The 24474-nt window shown below is 40.7% G+C and overlaps 1 protein-coding gene across 6 annotated transcripts in view; it reads left to right on the top strand.

The window, feature by feature from the left end:
• RAP1B (RAP1B, member of RAS oncogene family) overlaps positions 1-24474 on the top strand; it is a 50430-nt gene that overhangs the window by 4408 nt on the left and 21548 nt on the right. For all 6 annotated transcript variants that reach the window (XM_015812469.1, XM_015812467.1, XM_015812465.1 and 3 more), the window contains one exon: positions 11446-11529. In XM_015812469.1, coding sequence (XP_015667955.1) covers positions 11473-11529 — 57 coding nt within the window. In that variant the 5' untranslated portion in view covers positions 11446-11472. The remainder of the gene's footprint in view (positions 1-11445; positions 11530-24474) is intronic.

The raw sequence follows: 24474 nt of genomic DNA, 5'->3' as shown, positions 1-24474 counted from the left end.
TGTTGTCTACCTGTAACTGGGAGAAGAGGAACAAACAAAACCTGGGAAATAGACCTGATGTATTGCAGAAAGGTATTTAAGAAAAAACACAACATGGAAGTAATGATTTAGAGGTGGGAGGACTTTAAAATTAAAGAAAGGTGTGTGCTTCAAGTGATAGACTTTTGTGAAGTAGGTACAGTAGGGGGGAAGAAGAGTGAAACTACTAGAATGGAATGAGAAGATGAATGATCTGTAAATTCTGTGGCGGTTGCAGAATGAACATTAAACGGTGCAGATTTGAAAACCATTAAATTCAATACATTGGGAAAATACTTCAATACATTAGGTTTGCTTATATGCTATTCAGAGTATAGAATGATTTCTTATGTAAGCATGGTTTTATTTTAGTTCATACAATTTGGGGAGTTACTGTCTTGGAATTTTGTAGTGGAATGTATTTTAGAGGAAGGCATTTTATTTCACTCTGAGAAAAAATTGCTATAAATGCATGACAGGTGGTTTTTCTTTTCCCTAAAAAAAATCTAACAGTACGTAAGGATCCTAATATGCAAAATTGTGTTACTGTAAATGATTCCCAAAGTAATAAAAATGTAAAGTACTGTCAGTTTTTCATATAATGCCATCTAACTCCCTTCTCTTAATATTTAATCACATTGGTTTCATTTTCTTGGGTCAAATATTCAGTATGCTAATCATATTGTTAAAATAAGGGATTGGTTATTAGTACATTTTTATTGTTATTTTCATAATCACCATGAAAAGTCAGGCTGCAATAGATCCTTTTCCCATATTTTTCAGAATATATATTTTTGATGTTAACAAGTGCTACCTTGTTATTAATGTTTTTGATTTCTATTGCTACAGTTTTGGTAGCTGTTATATATTCTTGTATTTTAGAATAATGTCTATTTGTTGTTAACTGTCTGAAATGCTGTTTAGGTTAGACTACTGTAAGTAAATAATACAGTTATTACATCCCACTCCCAGTAACTATGATTATGATTTGTACCTGGTATTGTTGATTGCACCGTTGCATGGTTTAGTAATCAATAATAAAAAAATTAACAGTGCCACTCTGCTTAGCTATGCCATTGGCTTACTAGTCACATTGAATATTTTGAAAAATGTTTGTCAAGCTTTTCTGCAACATACTATATGTCTTCTGCAGTCATAAAGACACAGCAATTTATCTTTGACTCATTCCCAAAGATAAGTATCTTTTTTTTAAAGCATTTTGGCTCAAATACATAGTTTTAACATCAAGGGGTTTCTTACAGTAATTTCTAGCCCTTCAAAAGATTTCTTAATGTATATGTTATATATCCATACTTTCTAATCCATAGATTGGCATATTCTTCAGTCATATATATTTTACCCTTTATATAAGGCAAAGCCTGACAATTTTAAGCCAGACTTTAAATATGTAAAATTAACAAATAATGTACATTTTAGGGGAAATGATATTGGTTATAAACTATAAGAAATCTTGTGTAGTATTTGTAGCTCAGGATCAGTGAATAACTTGATTATATCAAACCATGGAGAAAGCAGCTTGTACATTGTGGAATCAAGTAACAAACTAATAGATCTTGCCAATTCTGCTCCTGTTACTCAATTTTGAAATTGGGCCAATAGTATTACTAAATCAGTTATTAGAAGTGACAGTACTATTTAAATGTTTCTATATAAACATGTGTTTATCATCTTGTTATCTTTACAATTTGGAGATATTTGGGGGAGCAACTAAAGCTGGTGGCAATAGGTGGGCATTGGACTTGCGTGTTCTTATAAAATGTGCGTGTTCTTATAAAATGTGTTAAATTGTGCGTGTTCTTATAAAATGTGCGTGTTCTTATAAAATGTGTTAAATTTATTTTTCAGGATAAAGTATTTTTATTAATTTAATAAAATATTTACAATAAAGCATCCTAAAGCTAATTGGAAGACCTGGGAAAAACTACAAATCTTTTCAAATGAAGCTGTTTGAATTTTTTTCTGAACTTTGCAGATTGGATGACATTAACTTTGGGTATCAGTTTGCCTGTAGATTCAGTTCAACCATAATGTCTAACTTTTAAAAGCCTAATTGGCCCACAGTCTGCTTCAAGAATTGCATTCTTCCATATTTAATGTTGAAGGCGCAGTTTCAATCGGCCTTTCTATAGATAACACACTGATTCAAGGCTTTTCTGTTAAGACTTTATAGTTGACAGAGTCATTTATAATATTGGACTATGATATATAGTTAGAAATAAGAGGATATACATGGGGTGGCAGATTGTTAGCTCAGTGTTGGGTAGGGGAGCACAGTAGTGCTTGGTAGTAAATGACATCTGATTATTTTGCATAAAGAAATTTTAAAAAATGCCATCAGAATTCCTAAACTGAATGGAGCACCATCTAATGTCAATAAAGGCCATTCACATCAAGGGAATTGCACATAAAAGCTTTCTTCCAAAGCAGGGAATCAATATCACAAGCTAGAACAGGCAAATTAAGCAGAATGCTTGATTTAGAAAAGAGATCTTGTTTGTTTCAGCAGACAATACTAAGTTTGCATATTTTCTTTAGGAGCTTTAGGAAAACTGATCCACTTTTCTTAAAAATCATTTAACAAAGTATCGTTGTTCAGAATATGTATACAATATAATTTGTTATATGCTGAAATTTCTCTAAAGAGGCACATAGTTTGGTATCCTAGATTAGCAGGGATCTGAATTAACATTTCCAGTATTTTTAAATATACATACAGATAATCTTTGTCTTACATGTGGTTCTTTAATGACAGTTTGAAGTTACAACAGCTCAAAAAGAGTTCTTTACAACAGGGGTCTACAACCTATGGTCTGCAGCCTACTGCTGGGTTGTGGGCTACTGGCCATCAGACCGTGGGAAAGGCTGGCCAGTGCACGCATGTGTGCGCGTGCCACTCACCTCCACGCGCAGTAGAGCCAGCAGACCCATGTGCGCAGGGCTAGCAGTGGCGGTGGCTAGCCCCTGCGTGACTGCAGACGGGGCCGCTAGCCCCGTGTGGGTTGCGCGGCCTGTTTGCATAAGTGCACGGGGCTGCTAGCCCCGTGTGGGTGCACGAAGCCCTGTTTGCACGGGTGCATGTGCACGCACACAAATTTCTCACCTCCCTTTCCCTCTGGGCTGCCAGTATGAAGAGTTTGGTGACCTCTGCTTTACAACTCTGCACTCCACCCATGCACGGAGGGGAGCTACCTACCCCCCTTTACACTCTATAAAGCACTTCTGGCCATCTCAAAACATTGCTTCCCTGAAAATGACTTGGCAACCTGTTTTCACTTATGATTGGTTGCCAAGCATCCTGCAATCATGAGATTGCCATTTGCAGTATTTTCTGCTGACTTTCTCCAGAAAGTCAGCAGGGAAGCTGCCAGGGATAGTTACAAGCTGCTGCCACCTGCTGAAGGATTTCCCCTCCTCTCCATGCATGGGGAGGCAGAAATCCTTTGTTGGGCTGCCAAAATAAAGTTTGGAACTTCAGGGTCCAGGCTTCATTTTTTCAGTTCAGCACAGGAGTTCCCTTCTGTGCATATAGGGTTGGGGAATTCTTGCATTCATGTACTCCACCAAAGGACTTGCCTTCCATGCATGGAGGGAAGCTTCCTACCCTCCTTTGGCAGGCAGCTTTTTTGTTCTACCCACCTGATGATGATGTGGTTATGTAACAACCAGAACTGGGAGAACTGGGATTGCATTCATTGAGTGGTCATGTGGGCGTCTTGCTTAAAAAGTACTTTGTTGACTGACCGAGATTCCAGCCCCAATTGAGGTAATAAGTCAAATACTATCTCTATGAGGTATAAGTCTCTGCTTATAGCAGCTTGCCTCATGATGGGTCCTTAGTGCTCTGTGAGCTTGGTTATTTTCTTTAGACATTTCTATCTTCAAACTAGGTAACATCAGTGCAAACAACCAAGCTCAGAGAGCACCAAGGACCCCTCATTTCAACCCTGAGCTACAAATATTCTCCTTTATTGGCAGCTTGCCTCAGTTTGCTAGGGCAGGGCTTTTCAACCAGTGGTACGGGTACCACCTGTGGTACATTGGCACCTGGCAGGTAGTACACGACCATCCTAGAAAATTGGTAGTGGGGGAGGGGAATGAGCTGAACCGGTGGCAGCACCGCACAAATCTGAGCGAGAGATGGCTGGAGCTGCAGGGCTGTCAGGGCTCAATGGAAGCGCCAGGATCAGCGCCAGGCTCCAGCTGGTGATCCTGGTGCTTCTGCTGAGCCCTGAAGAAGCACCAATCAGCTGGAAAGCATCACTGATCCTGGCACTTCTGCTGAGCCCAGAAGAAGCAGTGATCAGCTGGAATGTTGCAGCATCTCCAGGGTCTTGTGATTTACATTCAGATGCTTGGCAACTGATTCATATTTATGACGGTCACAGTGTCCCACGGTCATGTGAAGTGACCAAAACCTGCTGCAACCACCCAGCAGATGGGGGGAATAAAAACCAAACNAATCCTCAACAGAAATGCTCACAACAATGAAAACCTTGGACAGGAGGAAGAGCGCCGCCGGGCACTGTCTTGCTCAGCTGTGGCTTGGAGGGCACTTTTTTCAGTGCCATTGTAACTTCGAACAGTCACTAAACAAACCTGTACTTTATCACTTTTTTCCTTTTTTTGGTCATCAAGTTTTTGACACCTTGCTAGGCGATTGGTGGTACTCGGATGTTGCCATATCCTAAAAGTGGTACAATGGGTGAAAAGGTTGAAAAGCCCTGTGCTAGGGCACATCTTAAAATGAATGTTGTCTTGAGCAATACACCGACCCCTGGCTGGACTGATACCAGAATAGGTTGCTCCTTTTAGAGCCACAAAAATAATATTTCTTGTTTTTTACTACTGCTTTAATGATGTTCTGCATGATCATGATGTAATTTGTGAAGAGATGTGAAGATGGTTGATAATTGATTAAAGTGAAGTTTCAGTAATGTGATTCAGGATCCCTCATCTAAGGTATAAGAGTTGGTAAAAGAGTTATACTGTATATACTTGGGAATGTATTTTATTAATTTTTGTTTTCTTTTTTTTCTTACCATTCTGAGGTTTGTAGATACTAATATTTATTCCTGACTCTGTTCTTTGGAATTCTCTCTGTTCCTGTCTCTTTGGATTAAATTTGGTACATGCTACATGCTACATTTTATTTGTAATAATTTTTTAATGTAGATATTTTCTCTTTGGTGTTCTGGGATAATATTCCAATCTCTCTCTCTCTCTCTCTCTCTCTCTCTCTCTCTCTCTCTCTCTCTCTCTCTCTCTCTCTCTCACTCACTCACTCACTCACTCACACACACACACACACACACACACACAGAGAGAGAGAGAGAGAGAGAGAGAGAGAGAGAGAGAGAGATCATGACCTTGTCATTCTTCATATAAAATTCAACAAGACAGTTTTATTTGTATCTGCACAACTTTGGCTTTGAAAGCCATAAGAACTTTAATTTTTCATCAGCTTTGAATGACTGTATGAGCATCTGTTCTAAAATAGTAAGGATATTTTTCCGAATAGCTCACTCACACAGAGGTACAAAATATAAGGTTTTGATATTGTAGAGAAGGGACTCTTGAAAATAGGACTTTTGGCAGTTTCATAGGATAGAGTCTGTAAGCTCATGTGCATCAGGTTTTTTTGGTTTGTTTGTTTTACAAAACTAATATCCTGTGAGGGTGTTCCCCTCTCCTCTGTTCAGTTTTATCAGTATGGACAAAATATAAAATATATCTGATTTAAAACTCCAAACAAAAACATTGGTACTAAGTAGTCTGCATTCTGGGAACAAAAATGGAAGCAACCTGAATTTTCCATTGCCAGTTCTGATGTAGAGGAAAAAACAGTACAGGCTGTCCCTTGGGCTCACCTAACTGTATTTATATTTTAATACTGAACATGACCAAAAAGCCAAAATAACACACTTAGTGGAGAATGAACTATGAAGTATATATATTAGCCTGCAGTGTGAATTAGTCCATACTTGTATAAAGTTGCATAAGGTTATTCACCAATGCCGGGGTCCTGCAGTAACAATACTATCTGTGGTGGCAAACCTATGGCACGCGTGCCACAGGCAGCACGCAGAGGCATTTCTCTGGGCACGCACGCTGCTGCAGCCAGCAGTTCACACAGGTCCATTAGGCCACCGCCGCCAGAGCGGCAGCCCCGCCCAGCACAAAGGAAGCAAAGCAGCTGGCTAGCAAGGCCTGCGTAGAGGTGGTAGAGCACGCCCACGCCCAGCAGGCAAAAGGCCACCTCGAGCGGGGAAAGCCAGATCCCCATCGGCATCCTGGCCGCTGAGGCCCAGCAGAGACGGGTGGGAGGCATACAATCCTGGCTGGGACTGGGGGGCCATGGCGCCAATGGGGATCCGGCTTTCCCCACTCGGGGTGGCCTTTGGCTTGCTGGGCATGGGTGTGCTCTGCCATCTCTACATGGGGCTTGCTAGCCAGCCGTTTTGCCTCCTTTGTGCTGGGTGGGCCAGGCAATTTGGTTGGCGGCGGCAGCCTAATGCAGGGCTTTTCAACCTTTTCATAGATTGTACCACTTACGATATGGCAAGGTCCAAGTACCACCAGTCGCCTACCAAGGTGTCAAAAACTTGATGACCAAAAAAAAAGGAAAAAAGTGATAAAGTACAGGTTCGTTTAGTGACTGTTCGAAGTTACAATGGCACTGAAAAAAGTGCCCTCCAAGCCACAGCCGAGCAAGACAGTGCCTGGCGGCCCTCTTCCTCCTGGCCAAGGTTTTCATTGTTGTGAGCATTTCTGTTAAGGATTGGCAGCGGGGTGGGGAGGGGTTGTTTGGTTTTTATTCCCCCCGTCTGCTGGGTGGTTGCAGCAGGTTTTGGTCACTTCACATGATCGTGGGACACTGTGACCGTCATAAATATGAATCAGTTGCCAAGCATCTGAATGTAAATCACAAGACCCTGGAGATGCTGCAACATTCCAGCTGATCACTGCTTCTTCTGGGCTCAGCAGAAGTGCCAGGATCAGTGCTGCTTTCCAGCTGATTGGTGCTTCTTCAGGGCTCAGCAGAAGCACCAGGATCACCAGCTGGAGCCTGGCGCTTCCGTTGAGCCCTGACAGCCCTGCAGCTCCAGCCATCTCTCGCTCAAACTTGTGCGGTGCTGCCACCGGTTCAGCTCATTCCCCTCCCCCACTACCAATTTTCTAGGATGGTCGCGTACCACCTGCCAGGTGCCAATGTACCACAGGTGGTACCCGTACCACTGGTTGAAAAGCCCTGGATTATAAGACTTGTAACTTTCTACTCTCTATTTTTTTTCTCTGCTTTTTAGTCCAACTATTATTGAAGATTTGGGGGTTTTCCCCCCTTAAAATAGAGGGGGGAAAAACTGAAAAGATCCAACTAACTCTGAGATGACATCTGGTGGCTAAATTTGAGATTGTAACCTGCTATTCTTTAAGAGAGACTTGTTGAAAATAGATAAGATATAAAGCAGCCTTGAAGCACCAGTTGCAAGAAACTCAGCTTAGCTCCTCACTTGGTGGACTTTCTGACTGTAAGTTTTTTTTAGTTTAATATACTACAATGGAGGAAGAACAGAGGAAGAACAGGAACAAATTCTTTGTATGTTAAAAGCGATTATCCAAACTCTCCGTATAAGTCTGGATATGCAAACTCAAACTATGACTTCAACCAAAGAATCATCTATACAGAATTCTATAGAGAAAGTGAAACAACCAAATGCTATGACAGAAGACTTAGATACTCAACAAATACAGACAATGGAAAACACAAAAAAAACCCTGATAATAGAGAACAAGGAAAGGACTTTTCTTATAAACCAGAAGGAATTTGAAGATAAAAAAGAAAAACAGGTGAAAGAGAAGATAAATACTTCAGGACAACTGCATCAAATTGGAAAAACAAAGAGACAACCTGCTAAATCAGCTAGTCCTCTTAAGAAAACATCAACTGGATGCTTTTATCAACATCAAACAATAGCCACAACAATACACGGAGATCTTTTTGATGATTTAAAAGCAAAGATACAAAAGATGACTTGGCAATGAAAAAAAGCTAGAATAAGACTGAAAAGGATTGGTGTTTTGATTTACACATGAGATCTGAAATAGAATATATCCAAATGGATAGAATATGTATTCTGAACACCACATATTGTAACGATTTGAGATAAAGAAAATTTTGGTTATATAAAATCTAGAAATATAAATATTGAAATAAGAATATTATATTGTTTTATTAGTTTGTTAAGATGGTAGAATTTATATATAAGGTGTGTATTTTAAATATTAGATTGTATGAGGAATTGTGATAAAGGAATTGTGCTTTATTTAAAATTTGGGGGGGAAATTAAACGTTAAATTAAAATATTAAGGGAAAATTAACTATCAGATCACTGATTGGCTAAAAGTTTGAATTTTAAAAATAACTAAGATTTGAATTTAAGATATTGTTATGAGTTGAGACAAAAGTTAAGTAAAACTTAGAAGTATAAATACTAATAATTAAATTTGTATATTGGTTTGTGGTACAAATGCTGACGGTTTATATTTTTCTTTTTTTCTTTTTCTTTTTTCTTTTGGAAAGGAAGAAAGGAAGGAAGTAGAAGGAAGAAAAGAAAAAAAAGTATTAGCCCCAAATATGAGATAGGAAACTTAGAAATTGGGGTCATTTAAATTTTGGAAATGATAAAGATTAAACGTTAAATTTAAATATCAATGGGAAATTAAAGTTAAGAAAAACGTACTAGGTTATTGTCTAAAAGATGGAATGTCAAATCAATTAAGATATGTATAGACTGAAGATTATTGATGAATACTAGAAAGGTATTTTTTATTTGATTGATAGAATAAGAACTGTATTCGTCTGAATATGAGACAGTAGATATGGGGGAAAGAGAGGGAATTAGTTGTTGTAATACTTTGAGATTTGTACTGATGATATTCAAATGTAATGGAATTACGTTGCTCAGCCGCCACGCTACTTTTCAAATATGCAAATGTAATATTGGAAAATTAATAAAAAAAACTTGGGGAAAAAAAGGAATGGCTCAAGAAGAAGCACATTAAGGTCCTGGAGTGGCCTAGCCAGTCTCCAGACCTTAATCCCATAGAAAATCTGTGGAGGGAGCTGAAGGTTTGAACTGCCAAACGTCAGCCTCAAAACCTTAATGACTTGGAGAGGATCTGCAAAGAGGAGTGGGACAAAATCCCTCCTGAGATGTGTGCAAACCTGATAGCCAACTACAAGAAATGTCTGACCTCTGTGATTGCCAACAAGGGTTTTGACACCAAGTACTAAGTCGTGTTTTGCGAAGGGGTCAAATATTTATTTCACTCATTAAAATGCAAATCAATTTATAACTTTTTTGAAATGCGTTTTTCTAGATGTTTTTGTTGTTATTCTGTCTCTCACTGTTAAAATAAACCTACCATTAAAATTATAGACTGATCATTTCTTTGTCAGTGGGCAAACGTACAAAACCGGCAGGGGATCAAGTACTTTTTTTCCTCACTGGATGGCCATTGCTTTGTCCCATTAATATAGTACACTGAGAATAAAAATATATTTCATCATAGTATTTCATCATAACTGATTTTCTGCTGACAGCTCAATATCCCATGAGAATAAAATAATTTATTATGAATCCAGTTGCTAGTAAACATTTGTAACTGAAGCAATATATTAACAAGCAACTTTCCTGGATTGTATATATGCAAACATTTTGACTGATTAATGTCAATGGATTAATGTCAATGTAAAATGCATTATGCAGTTTTAAAATAAGTGAAAAGTCTAATTCGTTCTTCCTTCCCTTGCTTAATAAGATTAACAGATAGCAGAGTCCTTATTTATACTGTATTAACATTTTGAAAAATTAGTCTATTTTCAGGAATTATCTAAAACAACCCATAGCGTTAATTTATGGTGCATAAATGCAGAGATATAAGTACACTAGTACTAAGATGTTTAGTTATTTTTAATAATATGGCTAAGAGGACATGTATCTGTTATGCCTTACATTGCTTAAGTGGCAGTTTAAAAATATGTGGTATTTGACAATTGTTTCTGTGAGGGGTTGATTCTCATTCTTCATTGCATCTCACTCAAGAGCTGCTATCTCAGAGCATAGCAGTTAGCAGATGGTGCATGTATATCATGCATCTTCACAACAAACCATAAAAATACAGTGTGTTGCATGAGCGCAACCAATGTCTTTTCCAGTTGTGTACCTAAGAATTATCTCCAGTGTTCAGCTTGTCCAGTAAAAATAGTTCCCCCCCCCAAATTTTGACTTGCCTTTGGATTTTATGAATTGAAACAGTAGAAAATGAAGCATATTCAACTGCCATTGACTTATTTTATAGTGGACCTTGCAACTACTACCGTACCAACTTTTTTCTTAATTCCTACAATGTGTATTTTAGGTACCTGTCAACTTTCAGACAAGTTTTTTTTTTATCTCTGAAGTGGTTAAAGCATAAGTATGATTGACTAATTAGAACTGTACCAGATTTCTGTTCAGTAACCAGAAATATAGTGAGTTCAGCTATCTGGTTATTGAAAGGGACCCTTGCTGAATATTTTATTTCTGTATTGATTTATTTTATTCATATCCCATTTTTATTTTTGAAAACTCAAGGTGACGTGTATAATGCTTCCTATTTTCCTCACACCAACAACCATGTAAGCTGATTAAGAGCTCAAAATCATCTAGCCAGGTTCTATGCATAGAACTCAGAGTCTCCTGGCTCCTAGTACAAGACTTTAACTATTATTCTAAGCTTCCTCTCAATATAAATTAATGCAAGAGATTGTAATTAATAACTTGCATAGACAGTACTCATCATAGTGAAAAGATATTGCATTACCAACTGTTTATCTATATAAGGCTTAGTCTTCATAAAAGAGATAATGCCACAGATTCTAGAATATTTGCTTTTAATATAATTGTATAGTTGGGTTAAGAAAAATCTGGAATGAATCTTTTGGAATAATAGTATTATTTCTTAAACTGTAACTCTGGATTAAAAATTTAGAACATTTTATAAATTGAGATTATGTGAGTTAACTGATAAAAAAGTTTGAGATAGTATATGTGCATGTGCGGATTTGGAGACTCTGGATAAATTACCATATTGAAATAAAATATTTTGCTTTTCCTCTGCATACTTTTCAAGGTTTATCCCATAAAATGTGTTACTAACTTTGGAATAAGATAGCCATATTTCTATTTATTGTTTTTAAAATGTAGAGTCCCTCTCTGAGAAATATGGGTAATTAAGTAGGAAAATAAATAAATAAACAAACAAACAGTGGAACAATTCCACAATTTCATACATGGCATACATGTTAATCAACTACATTGACACATGTATATTTGCAACATAGCATATTTCTTTATATTGCAGGTTTTAAGGTGATTTAAGATTTACATCATGCGCGAATATAAACTAGTAGTTCTTGGTTCGGGAGGTGTTGGGAAATCTGCATTGGTAAGTAGTATTCACCTCTATCTTACTGATTTATAAGCAGAGAAAATATGTTGCATCTACAGCTCAGGGTGACTAAACTTTAGATGACTTCTATGCATAAGAATATTGTATTGTGAAATTCAATTTCTAGAATTGAATTGATTTCTAGAAAAAAAATAACACAACAAAGTGATGTAAAGATATATGGCAGACAGGAGAAAGAGCTAGATAATAGTCAGATGAAAGGCAACTTAGTCCAGAGAAACCATGGGGGCATGGAAGAGGTCTCAAAAAGGGACCCTTTCTAGTTTTTTTGGACTGCAAAGCAGGGAGAAGAGATGTACTTTCAGACTTGCAAGATTATGTTAATGTGGCCTTACAGTAAAGCTAAAGTTAGTACTTGTGGATGTGCTTCTTGTTCGGATTACCTTGCAAGGCTGACAGCAAAATGATCTAAAACACTTTTATTCTTACATTTAGTGCTGAAACAATTCAAGTATTATCAGCAAGGGAGTATAGGAATTCTTAAGTTCCCTCCAAGCAAATGAAAAATTTGAAGACTTCAGAAGCTCGCCTCTTGGTTAGGACTCAAACAGTTAAAAGTTTTTTTTCAAAATTGCTTTAGTTCTTTGACAACCCTAGAATGATACTGTACATAAATGGCTATAAGTTACTTTACTCCTATGAGCATGCACATTTCAAAATCAAGTGAAAGGAGTGCTTGGACCCTCATTGGGTGCACCTATTCTTTGTCTATAAAACCCTATATTGATTAGAAATACCTATGTATCTTGCATTTTAAAAATCTAGTCATCTGAGCTACCGCAAGCATTTAGTATTTAGTAGTACTTCCTAAAGATCAGATCTTTGGAAGATTTTAAGTTGATAGGCAGAATAACATTTACAAAATCTTGCCAACAAAAGTTCAGGATTATCCAGACAGTCAGTTGAAGTCAAAAAAAGAACTCAGAGGCATGCACACAAAGAGTGAAACTATAAATTTAATTCAGAGAACTTTTAAAAAACTTTTCCATAGAGGGAAAGAGAACTTAGTGTCTGAGAATGATGAAAGAACTTACCATAGACCAATATTAGCTTTGTACGAGGGCAATTTGGAAATAAACCTCCGTTTGGTTATCAATGACAGACACTCGCAGATACAGAACTTTCATTATACACATTAGAAAACTACAACATTGCATTACTTTTTGACATAATCACCATTCAAATTGAGGCACTTGTCATAATGTCTTACAAGGTTTGAACTTCCTTAGTAATAGTCGCTCAGCGCCAAATCTGGGCTATGGAGGGGTGATCAAAAACATCCCAACAGAACTGCTTCAAAAGTTCTTGGGTGCATATTTAGCAGTGTGTGGGCGAGCATTATTGTGAACCAACACCACACCAGAAGTCAGCATGCCCCAACGCTTGTTATGGATGGCTTGTCTGAGTTTTCGTAAAGTTTCACAGTAGATTTCTAAATTGATAGTCGAATCATGCTCCATGAACTTCACTAGCAGTATTCCTTTGGCATCTTCACATTTGGTGGGATTTTCTATGGCACCACTTCCAGTGTGGTATTGGTTCACGATAATGCTCACCCGCATACTGCTAGACACGTCCAAGAACTTTTGAAGCAGTTCCGTTGGGATGTTTTTGATCAAACCCCCCATAGCCCAGATTTGGCGCTGAGCGACTACTACTAAGGAATTTCAAAGCTTGTAAGACATTATGACAAATTTCTCAATTTGAATGGAGATTATGTCAAAAATGTTCTAGTTTTCTAATGTGTACAATAAAAGTTCTGTATCTGCAAGTGTCATTGATAACCAAATGGAGGTTTATTTCCGAATGGCCCTCGTAAATTTACAGATTACTTTTTTTAAAAAGCAAAAAAACAATAGAAAGAACTTGGGCTGTTGATGGGGGATTCTCTTTGGAGTATAAGGTCATCTGTTGCGTTGTTTAAAATTAGTTTGGAAGGTCACCTTAGATTGCAAGGTACTTCTGAAGTCAGTGGAAATCTGGTAGTCTATTACATGTTGCAAAATGGGGTTTTAATATTTCACAATGTCCACTGTCGGTGATAATGCCATTTGGTGTTGCGTAAAATAAAATCTCTATTCTCTCTACTTTTGAAAAAAAGCACTCATACATAGATGTGTATATACTTAAAACACAAGTGGCATGTTTTACATTTTTTTAGTGATTTGGTCTGTATTTTTTATAGTATGAGAAAGTGAGAATGGTAGTATAGTTAAAATGACAGCTACTCTAGAAACAACAGGTAATCCTCAACTATTCATTTAATGACAGTTTGAAGTTACTACAGCACTGAAAAAAGTGACTTATGACCATTTTTCACACTTTAGACCAGGGATCCCCAACCTATGGGCAGCAGCCCACTACCGGGCTGCAGTCTCTTGGCCAGTGGGCCGTGGAAATGGCTGGCTGGTGCACGCACACATATGTGCACACTCCCCCCACTCACACTAGCACCCATGTGGGCACGAACTGGGCCACTAGTGCTGGGTGGGTATGCGTGGCCCGTTTGTGCATGCATGAATGAGGCCGCTAGTGCCACACCATTGCACGCGATGCTGTTTGTGTGCACACACACACACCAATTTGGAAGCTGCTCATGCCGTGCTGTTTGCGTGCGCACGCACACCAATTTGGAAGCTGCTCTCCATCCCTCCATGCCCCGAGCCCAGAAAGGTTGGAGACCTCTGCTTTAGACCATTGCAGCATCCTCATGGTCACTTGGTCAAAATTCAGACGCTTAGCAACTGGTATGTATTTATGACAGTTGTAGTGTCCTGGTGTCATGCGATCATTCTTTGTGACTTTCTGAAAAGCAAAGTCAATGAAGAAACCAGATTCACTTAACAAATGTGTTATTAACAAGTACAGTGATTCACTTAACAATTGTAGCAAGAAAGATCGTAAGATGGGGTAAAGCTCATTTAACAACTGTCTTGCTTAGTAATGTAAATTTTGGGCTCAGTTGTCATAGATACAGGACTATCTGTATGCAGAAATTTAAAATGTCCTAGATTAAAGCAATGTGAGTTACATTGTCTATTAGAACAGGGGTCCCTAACCTCCGGTTGGGGGACCGGTACTGGGCCACGGCAGCTGGTCCACACAAACAAGTAAAATCTCATCCATGGGAAAAAAGCACACCTCCTCCAGTCCGCGGAAAAACCTCTCTCCACAGAACACTGGTCCCTGGTGCCCAAAGGTTGGGGAGCTCTGTATTAGAATGCATCGATATACAGGTAGTCCTTCCTTAATGACAGTAATTGGGACCAGAATTTCCATTGCTAAGTGATAACAGTCGATAGGCAAAATATTGATAGCTGCAATTGTGGGACTACACCCACATTATTATTAGGCAAGGACCTTGGGCTTCTTCTGCTCTATGCAGAATAGCTTGCATGGCCAGCAGCTTCCTCATGAAAGACCAAGCTAGGCTTGCCTCATCAGCAGTGGGAAGAAGATGATAGCGAAAGTCAGTGGAAGGCAAGGTGACAGAGGCAGAGGAGGGCAGGAGGAACAAAAAGTAAAGATGGGAGGAGATAGGTCTGTGAGGGAATTGAAGCATATTCCTGCAGTTGTAGATGAAGGCGGGTGCCAAATGCCCAAATTTTGATCACATGACTAGGGGCACTGCAGTAGCCATAGCTTTGAGGACTGGTCATAAGTACCATTTGTTCAACGCTGTTATAAATTCAGCCAATTAATGGTCATTAAGCAAGGAGTACTGTACAGTGGTTATAGAGGGTCTATAGTGGATATAAAAAGTCTACACACTCCTGTTAAAATGCCATGTTTTTGAGATGTAAGAAAATCAGACCTAGCTAAATTACTTCTGAATTTTTTCCACCTTTAATATAACATATCAGCTGTACAATTCAATTAAAAACAAACTTTAATCTTTTAGGGAGCAAAATAATAATAAATAATATGGTTTTCTAAGAGTGCCTGTGTCAACCCTACAATGAGCATGGCTGCAGCCATTTTTTCTTCTCATTCTAGGTTGCCACATAGAAGAGAGGGAGGGGAGTTGCCCAGGTGCTTTGTTAGTCAAAATAATCTTCTGTCCGTGGGAACCAAGATCATCTGCTGTTTCCGTGACTAGGGACTGGGCGTTGCATAAAAAGCCTGCCAAATGAATATATTGGGGAATGTAGTTGCTTGCATAGTTTTGTAGGTGGGATATTTAACTTTGTAATTGGGCAATTGTTACTTGTGTATTCAGACTTGGTTTCACTTTTGACCTTGCTGATACTTTGTAACTAATAAACATGTTCTTTGAGGAATTTTCAAGCCTCGGAATTCTGCTTTATTTGTCTCTGTCTGCCAGAACCATGACATTAAACCAAGTCTCATTTTCTTTCGGGGTGGTGGGTCCTGACTGCTTACCCATCCTTTGGGAGAGCAGTAAAGACTCAGCAAAGATTTGTGGATGGAGGAAAAGAATGGAGCCATTGCTGTCCACAACGGAACTCTGGCTGTCGGAGCTCAAGCAGCTGCTCCAGCCACCGAGGAGGCATCACTGGCAAGGGCTCGGCCAATGTCCCGGTTGATCCAACCTGGGAAGCTGGTACAGCAGGGAGGAACTACAATCCTAGCGGACCTTTATCAAGCTGAAGCTTCCCCTCAGCGCAGGAGCACTCCTGTTGCCGCTGAAGAGGAACTCCTGTTGCTGCCATCCCAGGGATTTTTGTCCGCAGCATACCAGAAGGCAAAGGGATCGATTGGAGGGGACGAATGGAGTCTGCAGTCCACAGCCCCTCGCTTGAGCAGCTGAAGGAGAAGTTTGGCAGATTGGAGATAAAAGAGACAGTTCCTGTTCCCCACGGTGTATGCCCTGGGGGGGAATGCCAAGGGCTACCCATCTCTTCTCCCCCTGTGCCGGAGTCCCAGTCCAACTGTGGGAGCCCGTGCTGCCTCACCTATTCCCCAGCCAGCTGTGATGTCAAGCTCTGTATCCCAACCAAGCCTGCTACCGCAGCCCAGCTCCCAAGCTCCAATCCAGAAACGCGTCAACTGCCACTGCAAATCCACAAAACATTCCCAGAGGAGGAAGAAAAAAGACAAACTGGACATGCCAAGACCCGGTCGTCAAAGCCTCCCCCCACATCGAGCTCGAGGTGAAAGCTCAGACCAAGCCACTGCAGATGCCTGTGCCCTATATTGGTAGAGGGGGAGACACATTATGAAATAAAACAAATTCTTGATTCTAGGTTGTACAAGGGGAAGTTACAATACCTCATTCAGTGGAAAGGCTATCCACTGTCAGAAGCTACATGGGTGAAATGTACAAATGTGAAAGCAGGTTAATAAAAAATTGTTTACGATAAATATCCTTACAAGCCTTGAGGAAATACTTAACATCCTTTTTGTTTCCCATACAGGAGACTCTTTCCTTTTCACAGGGGCCAATTGTCAACTCTACAATGAGCATGGCTGCAGCCATTTTTTTCTTCTCATTCTAGATTGCCACATAGAACGGAGGGAGGGGGGTTGCCCAGGTGGTTCATTAGTCAAAATAATCTTCTGTCCCATGGGAATCAAGGTCATCTGTTCTCGCAACTAGGAACTGGGGAATGTAGTTGCTTGCATAGTTTTGTGGGTGGGACATTTAACTTTGTAATTGGGCAATTGTTACTTGTGTATTCAGACTTGGTTTCACTTTTGACCTTGCTGATACTTTGTAACTAATATGTTCTTTGAGGAATTTTCAAGCCTCGGGAGTTCTGCTTTATTTGTCTTTGTCTGTCGTAACCATGACAGCCTACCCATAAACTAATAATTTGTTGAAGTACTTTTTAATTCTATGACAGCATTCAGTCTTTTTAAATAGGAGCCTATCAGCGTAGCAGATCTTACCTTGGGAATCTTTTCCTTGCAAAAGCACTCTAAATCTGTCAGATTGCAAGGGCACTTCCTGTGTACAGCTCTCTTAAGGTCACCCCAGAGATTTTCAATTGGATTCAAGTCCAGGCTCTGGCTGGTCCATTCCAACATTTTGATCTTCTGATGAAGCCATTTTTTTTTTATTTGAAGGTATGTATTATGTACTGGGATCTTTGAGGCATTGAGGAGGCGAAGGTGAAAATAACACGTTTATTGGTTAACACAGAAGCGGCTCTAACAGCCGCTTAACTTCTATTTATACGGACGGCCAATAAACAGCAGCCAATGGAATTAAAGCAGTTATTCCTGCCTAAAACACAAACATACAATTCTGCAGACAGGCAGTCTGGAGTTTAAACAGACACAGCAGTTACTTATTTATAACTGATTCCAAGTAATTTACATCAATACATAACACCCCTTCCCCCTAGATAGTTCACAATTTCAAGTATTGAACATAGTCCTGCAAATACTTTGGTGGCTTCCGCGACCATTCTGAAAGTCTCGTAACTGCCGAAGGTTCCCAGTCTACCGGCTCCCAGGCCTGGCTGGGTGGACCGGGACTCTGGAACCCATTCGCTACGGGTGAACCTGTGACTTTTTGGCTGTGTCCATTGGTGGAACAATTTCTGCTGAGCTGGAAGTCGGGGCCGTCTGCCGGTTTCGCTCAGTGGGTGCAGTCTCTGTGCTCAGGGGTGACTCGCTTCCCACTATTACACCGCCCATGCCACTGGGAGTCTCGCCAGCACTTTGAGACTCTGATGCAAGGCCACTGTCGTGCTGTTCCTGGTTTTGACTCTCAACCATGTTGTGAGCCAGTGACTGGTTCGCTAGCCCCCGGCGCAATTAGTCGATGTGCTGGCGTAGCACTCGACCGTCTTCCAGGACCACTTCGTAAGAGAGTGGTCCTGACACTTTACAAACCACAGCTACCACCCATGATGCCCCTTGACCGTAATTTCGTGCCCAGACCCGGTCGCCTACTTGCAAGTTCCGAGAGGGCTTTGGCTGTGCTGTGTCCGAGGCAACTCAGTCTGCATGCAGACGGTCCAACTTGGTGGTTAAACGCCATCCCCATCTGAGTTCTGGGCTTCTGCCCGTAGAAGTGCAGGGTGTTGTGCGTTGGTAAAGTAAAAAGTCTGCCAGCCGATGCTGCCAATCGCCGGTCACGATTCTCTTTAACGACTCTTTGGTCGTTCGAACCATGCGTTCAGCTTGGGCATTCGAAGCCAGGTGAAAGGGGGCTGAAGTGGCATGCCTGATCATGTTAGCCCTCAAAAAGCACTGAAATTCTGCAGTGGTAAATTGAGCCCCATTATCAGAAACGATTACATTTCCACCCGTGTGTGGCAAAGATTCTGCACAGTTCCTGGATGGTCCTGGCAGACAGGTGCGACCTCTAGCCACTTAGAGTGTCTGTCCACGACAATGAGGAACAGTTGTCCCTGGAATGGTCCCGCAAAATCTATGTGGATTCTGGACCATGGGGTTTGCGTGGTTTCCCAGCGATGTACTGGGGCATGAGGCATTTTGGGTCTGTATTGCTGGCAAACGTGGCAACTTTGTACTTGGACCTCAATATCCTTATCCAACCCTGGCCACCACAGGTAGCTTCTCACAAGGGCCTTCATCCTGACTATCCCAGGATGTCCCTCATGCAGAGATTCTAAGTCCCTAGTCCTCAAGGAGTTTGGAACTATGACCCAACTTCCCCAAAGAATGCAGCCTTTGTGAGCTGACAGCTCATCCTTCCTTCTACTGAAGCTGTGAAAGTCTGCCCCCAGATTAGCTTCTGGCCACCCCCTGAGCACCCAGTTCAAAACGCGACTGAGTGTTTTGTCAGAGGCTGTCTCAGCAGCCACATCCCCAGCATTAAGGGGAGACTCTGGCAAGTCCTGGATTGCCAGGATGTGTGCAGCAGGTGCGGGGTCCGGCTCTGAGTTTGGCAGGGGCAGTCTGCTGAGCGCATCAGCGTAGCCCATTTCCCTGCCTGGTTTGTGAATTAGACTGTAACTATAAGCGGCAAGAAAGATGGACCATCTCAGCATCCGTGCAGATAGGATCTGAGGAGTTTGTTTGTCTGTTGTGAACAGACCAAGTAGTGGCTTATTGTCAGTGAAGACTGTGAATGGGCGACTATAAAGGAAATCATGAAATTTTTTGATGCCGGCCACGATGGCCAGTGCCTCTTTATCTATTTGGGCGTAGTTGCGTTCCGCCGGTGACAGTGTCCTTGAATAATAAGCTATGGGAGCTTGCCTTCTGTCGGCCATTAAATGGCTCAACACGGCTCCTATTCGTATGGAGATGCATCACATGCAGTGCTGATAGGCAGCTTTTCATTAAAATGTGCAAGCACGGAGTACGAAGACAACAGTGATTTGACTGCCTTAAAACTGTTCTCGTGGGCGCTCATCCACTGCCAAGAGCCTTCTTGTCCAAGAGCCTGTGTAAGGGCTCTGCCAATGCTGCCTTATGAGGCAGGAATGCATGGTAGAAATTGATTAACCCCAAAAATGCCTGTAGCTCCCCCTTTGACTTTGGTCTGGGAGCCTGCTGAATAGCTTGGAGCTTAGATTCAGCAGGGTGAATGCCTCCAGCATCTATGCGAAAACCGAGGAAGTCTGTAGAGTCCATACCTATTTGGCATTTGTCCCTCTTAAACTTCAGCCCCGCTTCACGGAAACGCTGAAGGACGGCTTTGAGCTGTTCTGCCAATATTTCTGCTGACTCCCCAGCTATGAGGACATCGTCAAAATAAAGGCACACACCTGGGATGTTTTTGAGCGTGCATTCCATCACACTCTGGAAAAGACCTGGGGACACACTGACCCCAAACTGCAGGCAACGAACCCTGAATGCTCCCCTGTGGATTACTATAGTTTGAGCTTCTGCTGTGGCATCATCCACGGGCAGTTGCTGGTACGCTTGTGCCAAATCCAATTTGGCAAATACGCAACCTCCCTGCAATGATGCCAAGATATGGCTGACTACAGGTACCGGATATGCATGCTGTTAAAATGCTTTATTTATAGTGCACTTATAATCCGCATCTCACCGTTGGATTTAAGTGGTGTGACTATGGGAGTTTCCCACAAACTGCTATCTACTGGCTGCAACACGCCTTGTTGCACCAGCTTATCCAGCTCTGCATCGATTTTTTGTTTGAGGGCAAAAGGCATTCTGTAAGGCTTGATCCTGATTGGGATTACGGTTGGATCAAGGTGAAGGGCAATTGGAACTCCCTTGTACTTGCCTAAGCTAGGGTTGAAGACATCAGCACATTCCTGGCAAACAGTCGTCAGGTCCGCTGCTTGCGTTTTATTTATGCCAGTCACGTGGATGCCCAAGGCATCAAACCAGTCTAAACCAATGAGGCTTGTGCGGTGGCCTTTGACTACCACGACGTCCAGGGAACTCTCAAACTCTTTGAACTGTACTGTTAGCGTAGCCTCCCCTTTAACTGCTATGCGGGAATTTTGAAAATCCATCAACACTAGATTTGACAGCTTGAGTTTGACTCTTTTGCCACTGCAACTGCAGATGTAGTTAAACGTTCTTTGAGAAACTATGGACAGGGCTGACCCGGTGTCCAATTCCATGGAATATGGAATTCCTTGAAGCTTGACTTTAAGCCTAAGCTTTTCTTTAAGGGGGTGATGGGCTCCTGTTCTAAAAACGCTCCTTCTGCTGGAGCAAAATCCAACTCTGTTTTGCCCCGGGGCCCCTGTACCTTTCCTGGGAAATTTTTGTAGAGAGTCCCCCTGGCGACCTGTACAGATGCTGGCGATGTGACCTTGTTTGCCGTACGGAATCTACACTCCGAGCGCCGATGTCTGCCACCACAGCCCACGCAGCTACGGAAGGGCGCTGCCTTATCCAGCAACCGCCGCCCTCTTTCTGGTAGCTTCTGCAGCCGGTCGACCTCATTGTCCCTGTCTGGGTTGTCGGCTCTTTCCGCATCCTCATGGTGGACAGCTGCTGGGCTGGGAATATTCTTGTAGGGCCGTAAGGCTTTAACAGCTCCCCCGGCAGCTTCTTCTGCCATTACCTCTTTCAGAGCATCCTGGGACGTCAAGGTCTCCTGCGCTAAAAAGCTTCTGCTGAAGGTCCTTGTTCCGCAAACCGCATACCAGACGGTCTCTTAGCCTCTCTTCTAGGTCTGTGAAGTTGCAGAGCCTGGACGCCTGCCGAAGCGTGGCCACAAATTCGGGAGCTGACTCTCCTGGTTGCTGCTCTCTTTTTTCGAACGCATGTCTCCATGCAATGACGGAGAGCTTAGGCTCGAAATGCTCCTTGAGCTTTTTCTTGAGCTCAGGGTAGGCGACCGACTCTAGTGTAGCTGGAGTGACCAAGTTTTCAGCTATATTGAACGTCGCCTGGCCACACACGCAAAGTAGCGTTGCAGCCTTTAAGCCATCTTCGCTAACTTGGTTCGCTGTTAGATAGTTTTTGACTCGTGAAACGTACGAGCTCCACCTCTCAGGGTGCGACACGTCAAACTCTGACAGCTTGCTGACCTTGGCCATGGTTAGCTGTTACTGACCTCTCAATGCCTTGTGCTGCTAAGGGCTTCTGTATTGATCCTAGGGTTGGGTCCCTTAGGATGCGGTTGCCTCCAGCGTGGCTTGCTGGCAGGCAGAGGGGGGGACGAGGTTCCTACCAGGGCATGGTCTTACCCCTAGTGACTCTTGGCTCTCTGTTCCTTAGCAGCACATCCCATCCTCGTTGCCACTATTATGTACTGGGATCTTTGAGGCATTGAGGAGGCGAAGGTGAAAATAACACGTTTATTGGTTAACATAGAAGCGGCTCTAACAGCCGCTTAACTTCTATTTATACGGACTGCCGATAGGCGGCGGCCAATGGAATTAAAGCAATTATTCCCGCCCAAAACACAAAACGTACAATTCTGCAGACAGGCAGTCTGGAGTTTAAACGGACACAGCAGTTACTTATTTATAACTTATTCCAAATAATTTACATCAATACATGCTTTGAGTTGTGCTGAAAGGTGAAATTCATCTTCAGCATTTTAGCAGAAGTCTGAAGGTTTTGTGTCAACATTTACTGATATCTGATATACTTCATAATTCCCTTCACCTTGATTAAAGCCTCAGTTTCAGCTGAAAAATGGAAATCCAAAACATAATGCTGCTATCATCACGCTTCCTTGTGAGTATGGTATACTTTTGGTGATGCTCAGTCTTGCTTTTACAGCAAGTTAATGACCAAAAAGGTCAACCTGGTCTCATCAAACCATAACACACTTTCCCACATGGTTTTGCCAGACCTGATGTAGGTTTTGTAAAAAGTAGCCAGGCTTGGATATTTTTCTTTGTAAGAAAAGGCTTCCATCTTGCCACGAGAAATATGAAGAATACAGGAGATAGTTGTCACATGTAGTACACAACCAGTACTTGCCAGAAATTCCTGCAACTTCTTTAATGTTGCTGTAAGCCTCTTAGCAACCTCTCAGACAATGTTTCTTGTTTTTTCATCAATTTTAGAGGGACAGCCAGTTCTTTTTTCTTTTTTCTGGATATAAATATTTTATTGGTTTTAATTATAACAGTCTCCAGTGCCTAGTGTACAGCGTGTTGTCTTGGTTTATAATTTAACAAGAAAAAAAGAACAATAATAATTAACAATCAATAATGATTAAATTTGATAATTCCATAATTAATATATTAATTAATGATATATTTCTTTGATCTTCCCTTCTCCTATTTATATTCTCCTTCTTCAACCTTAACCAAAATATAATTCTTAATATTTTCAATATATAAATGATTAGATATAGGCATTTTTTACATTTACACAAATAATAATCTCTATGTATAACATTTTTTTCAGCTTATATTATTATAACCATCATCTCATTAGTTCAGCATGCATCCTATTTTCATAATTTTTGTTTACGCTTAATTTCCCTTATATTCAATCTAATTCTTATCAGTCATACTTTCTTCATATGTTAGTCATCTAACTGTCCAAACTTTCCCATTTAGGTACATCATCCCAATATTTCATGTCATGCATTATAAAAATACTATACTTTTTATCTATCTTATAGTATCTAGATATAACACCCTTTTTAATCAGTTTAGATTTCACTTATATTAATAAAAGTTACATCAACCTGCTGTTTTTACATTTCATATATTATAGAAATACTATATTACTTAAATCTCTTATCCTTCTTGTTATAAGGCCCCTTTATGTTCAATTTTTTCTATTCTTTTAGCCATATTCAAACAAATGTTTATTCACATAATAGTCCATCTGGTAGGGCGAGTCAAATCTCTTGTATCTGTCTCTTGTCTTCTTCTTTTGCCAAGTAGTTTTCCAAATTGATGTAATCCGCTTACCTGTATTTTTACAAATGCTGTTGGGAATACAAAAGATGAAGTAAGTAAGATGAATACTTTCTGTCTCCTTTGATAGAACTTTGATAGTTCTCCTGGTATTCTATAGTCCATTCCATTTTTCTTGTATTATTAGAACCTTGTCGATTTTTTCCTGTTTGTGTTAAATTGTAATTCTTTTTCATTTGTTATTTCATCAATTTGATCATATTCTTCTAATTTGTAGTCTGTTATCTGATTTATTTGTTCATTCATTGTTATTTCCTGGATGTTTTTTTTTTTTTCACAAAATTTTTTTTTTTTATTGTTTTCAACATAAAAAAAAAGGCACATCACAAATACATCACAATTGAAAACCCCCCCCACCCCCCACCCGGACTTCCCAAACCTAATCCCATCTTCCAAGTTCAAAATCCTCTTATTAGATAAGTTAATCCAATCCGTCATCCGAGTCAATGCACAAGAATCATAGTAAAGTATCAAATTTGGAGCTTTAAGTCCTCCACGTTCTCTAACATCTTGAATAATCTTGAATTTAACACGTGCTTTCTTGCCTTCCCAAATAAAACGATTCAAGTCTCTCTGCCATTCTTTCAAGTTAAGTTCATTTTTTAGAATAGGTATCGTCTGAAATAAAAAGAGAAACTTAGGTAAAATGTTCATTTTAATGGCC

This window comes from Protobothrops mucrosquamatus, unplaced genomic scaffold (assembly GCF_001527695.2).
Source record: "Protobothrops mucrosquamatus isolate PMUCROS unplaced genomic scaffold, P.Mucros_1.0 scaffold85, whole genome shotgun sequence".
NCBI lineage: Eukaryota > Metazoa > Chordata > Lepidosauria > Squamata > Viperidae > Protobothrops > Protobothrops mucrosquamatus.
The sequence above is the reverse complement of the archived record's forward strand: the minus strand, read 5'-3'. Positions and strand labels throughout refer to the sequence as shown.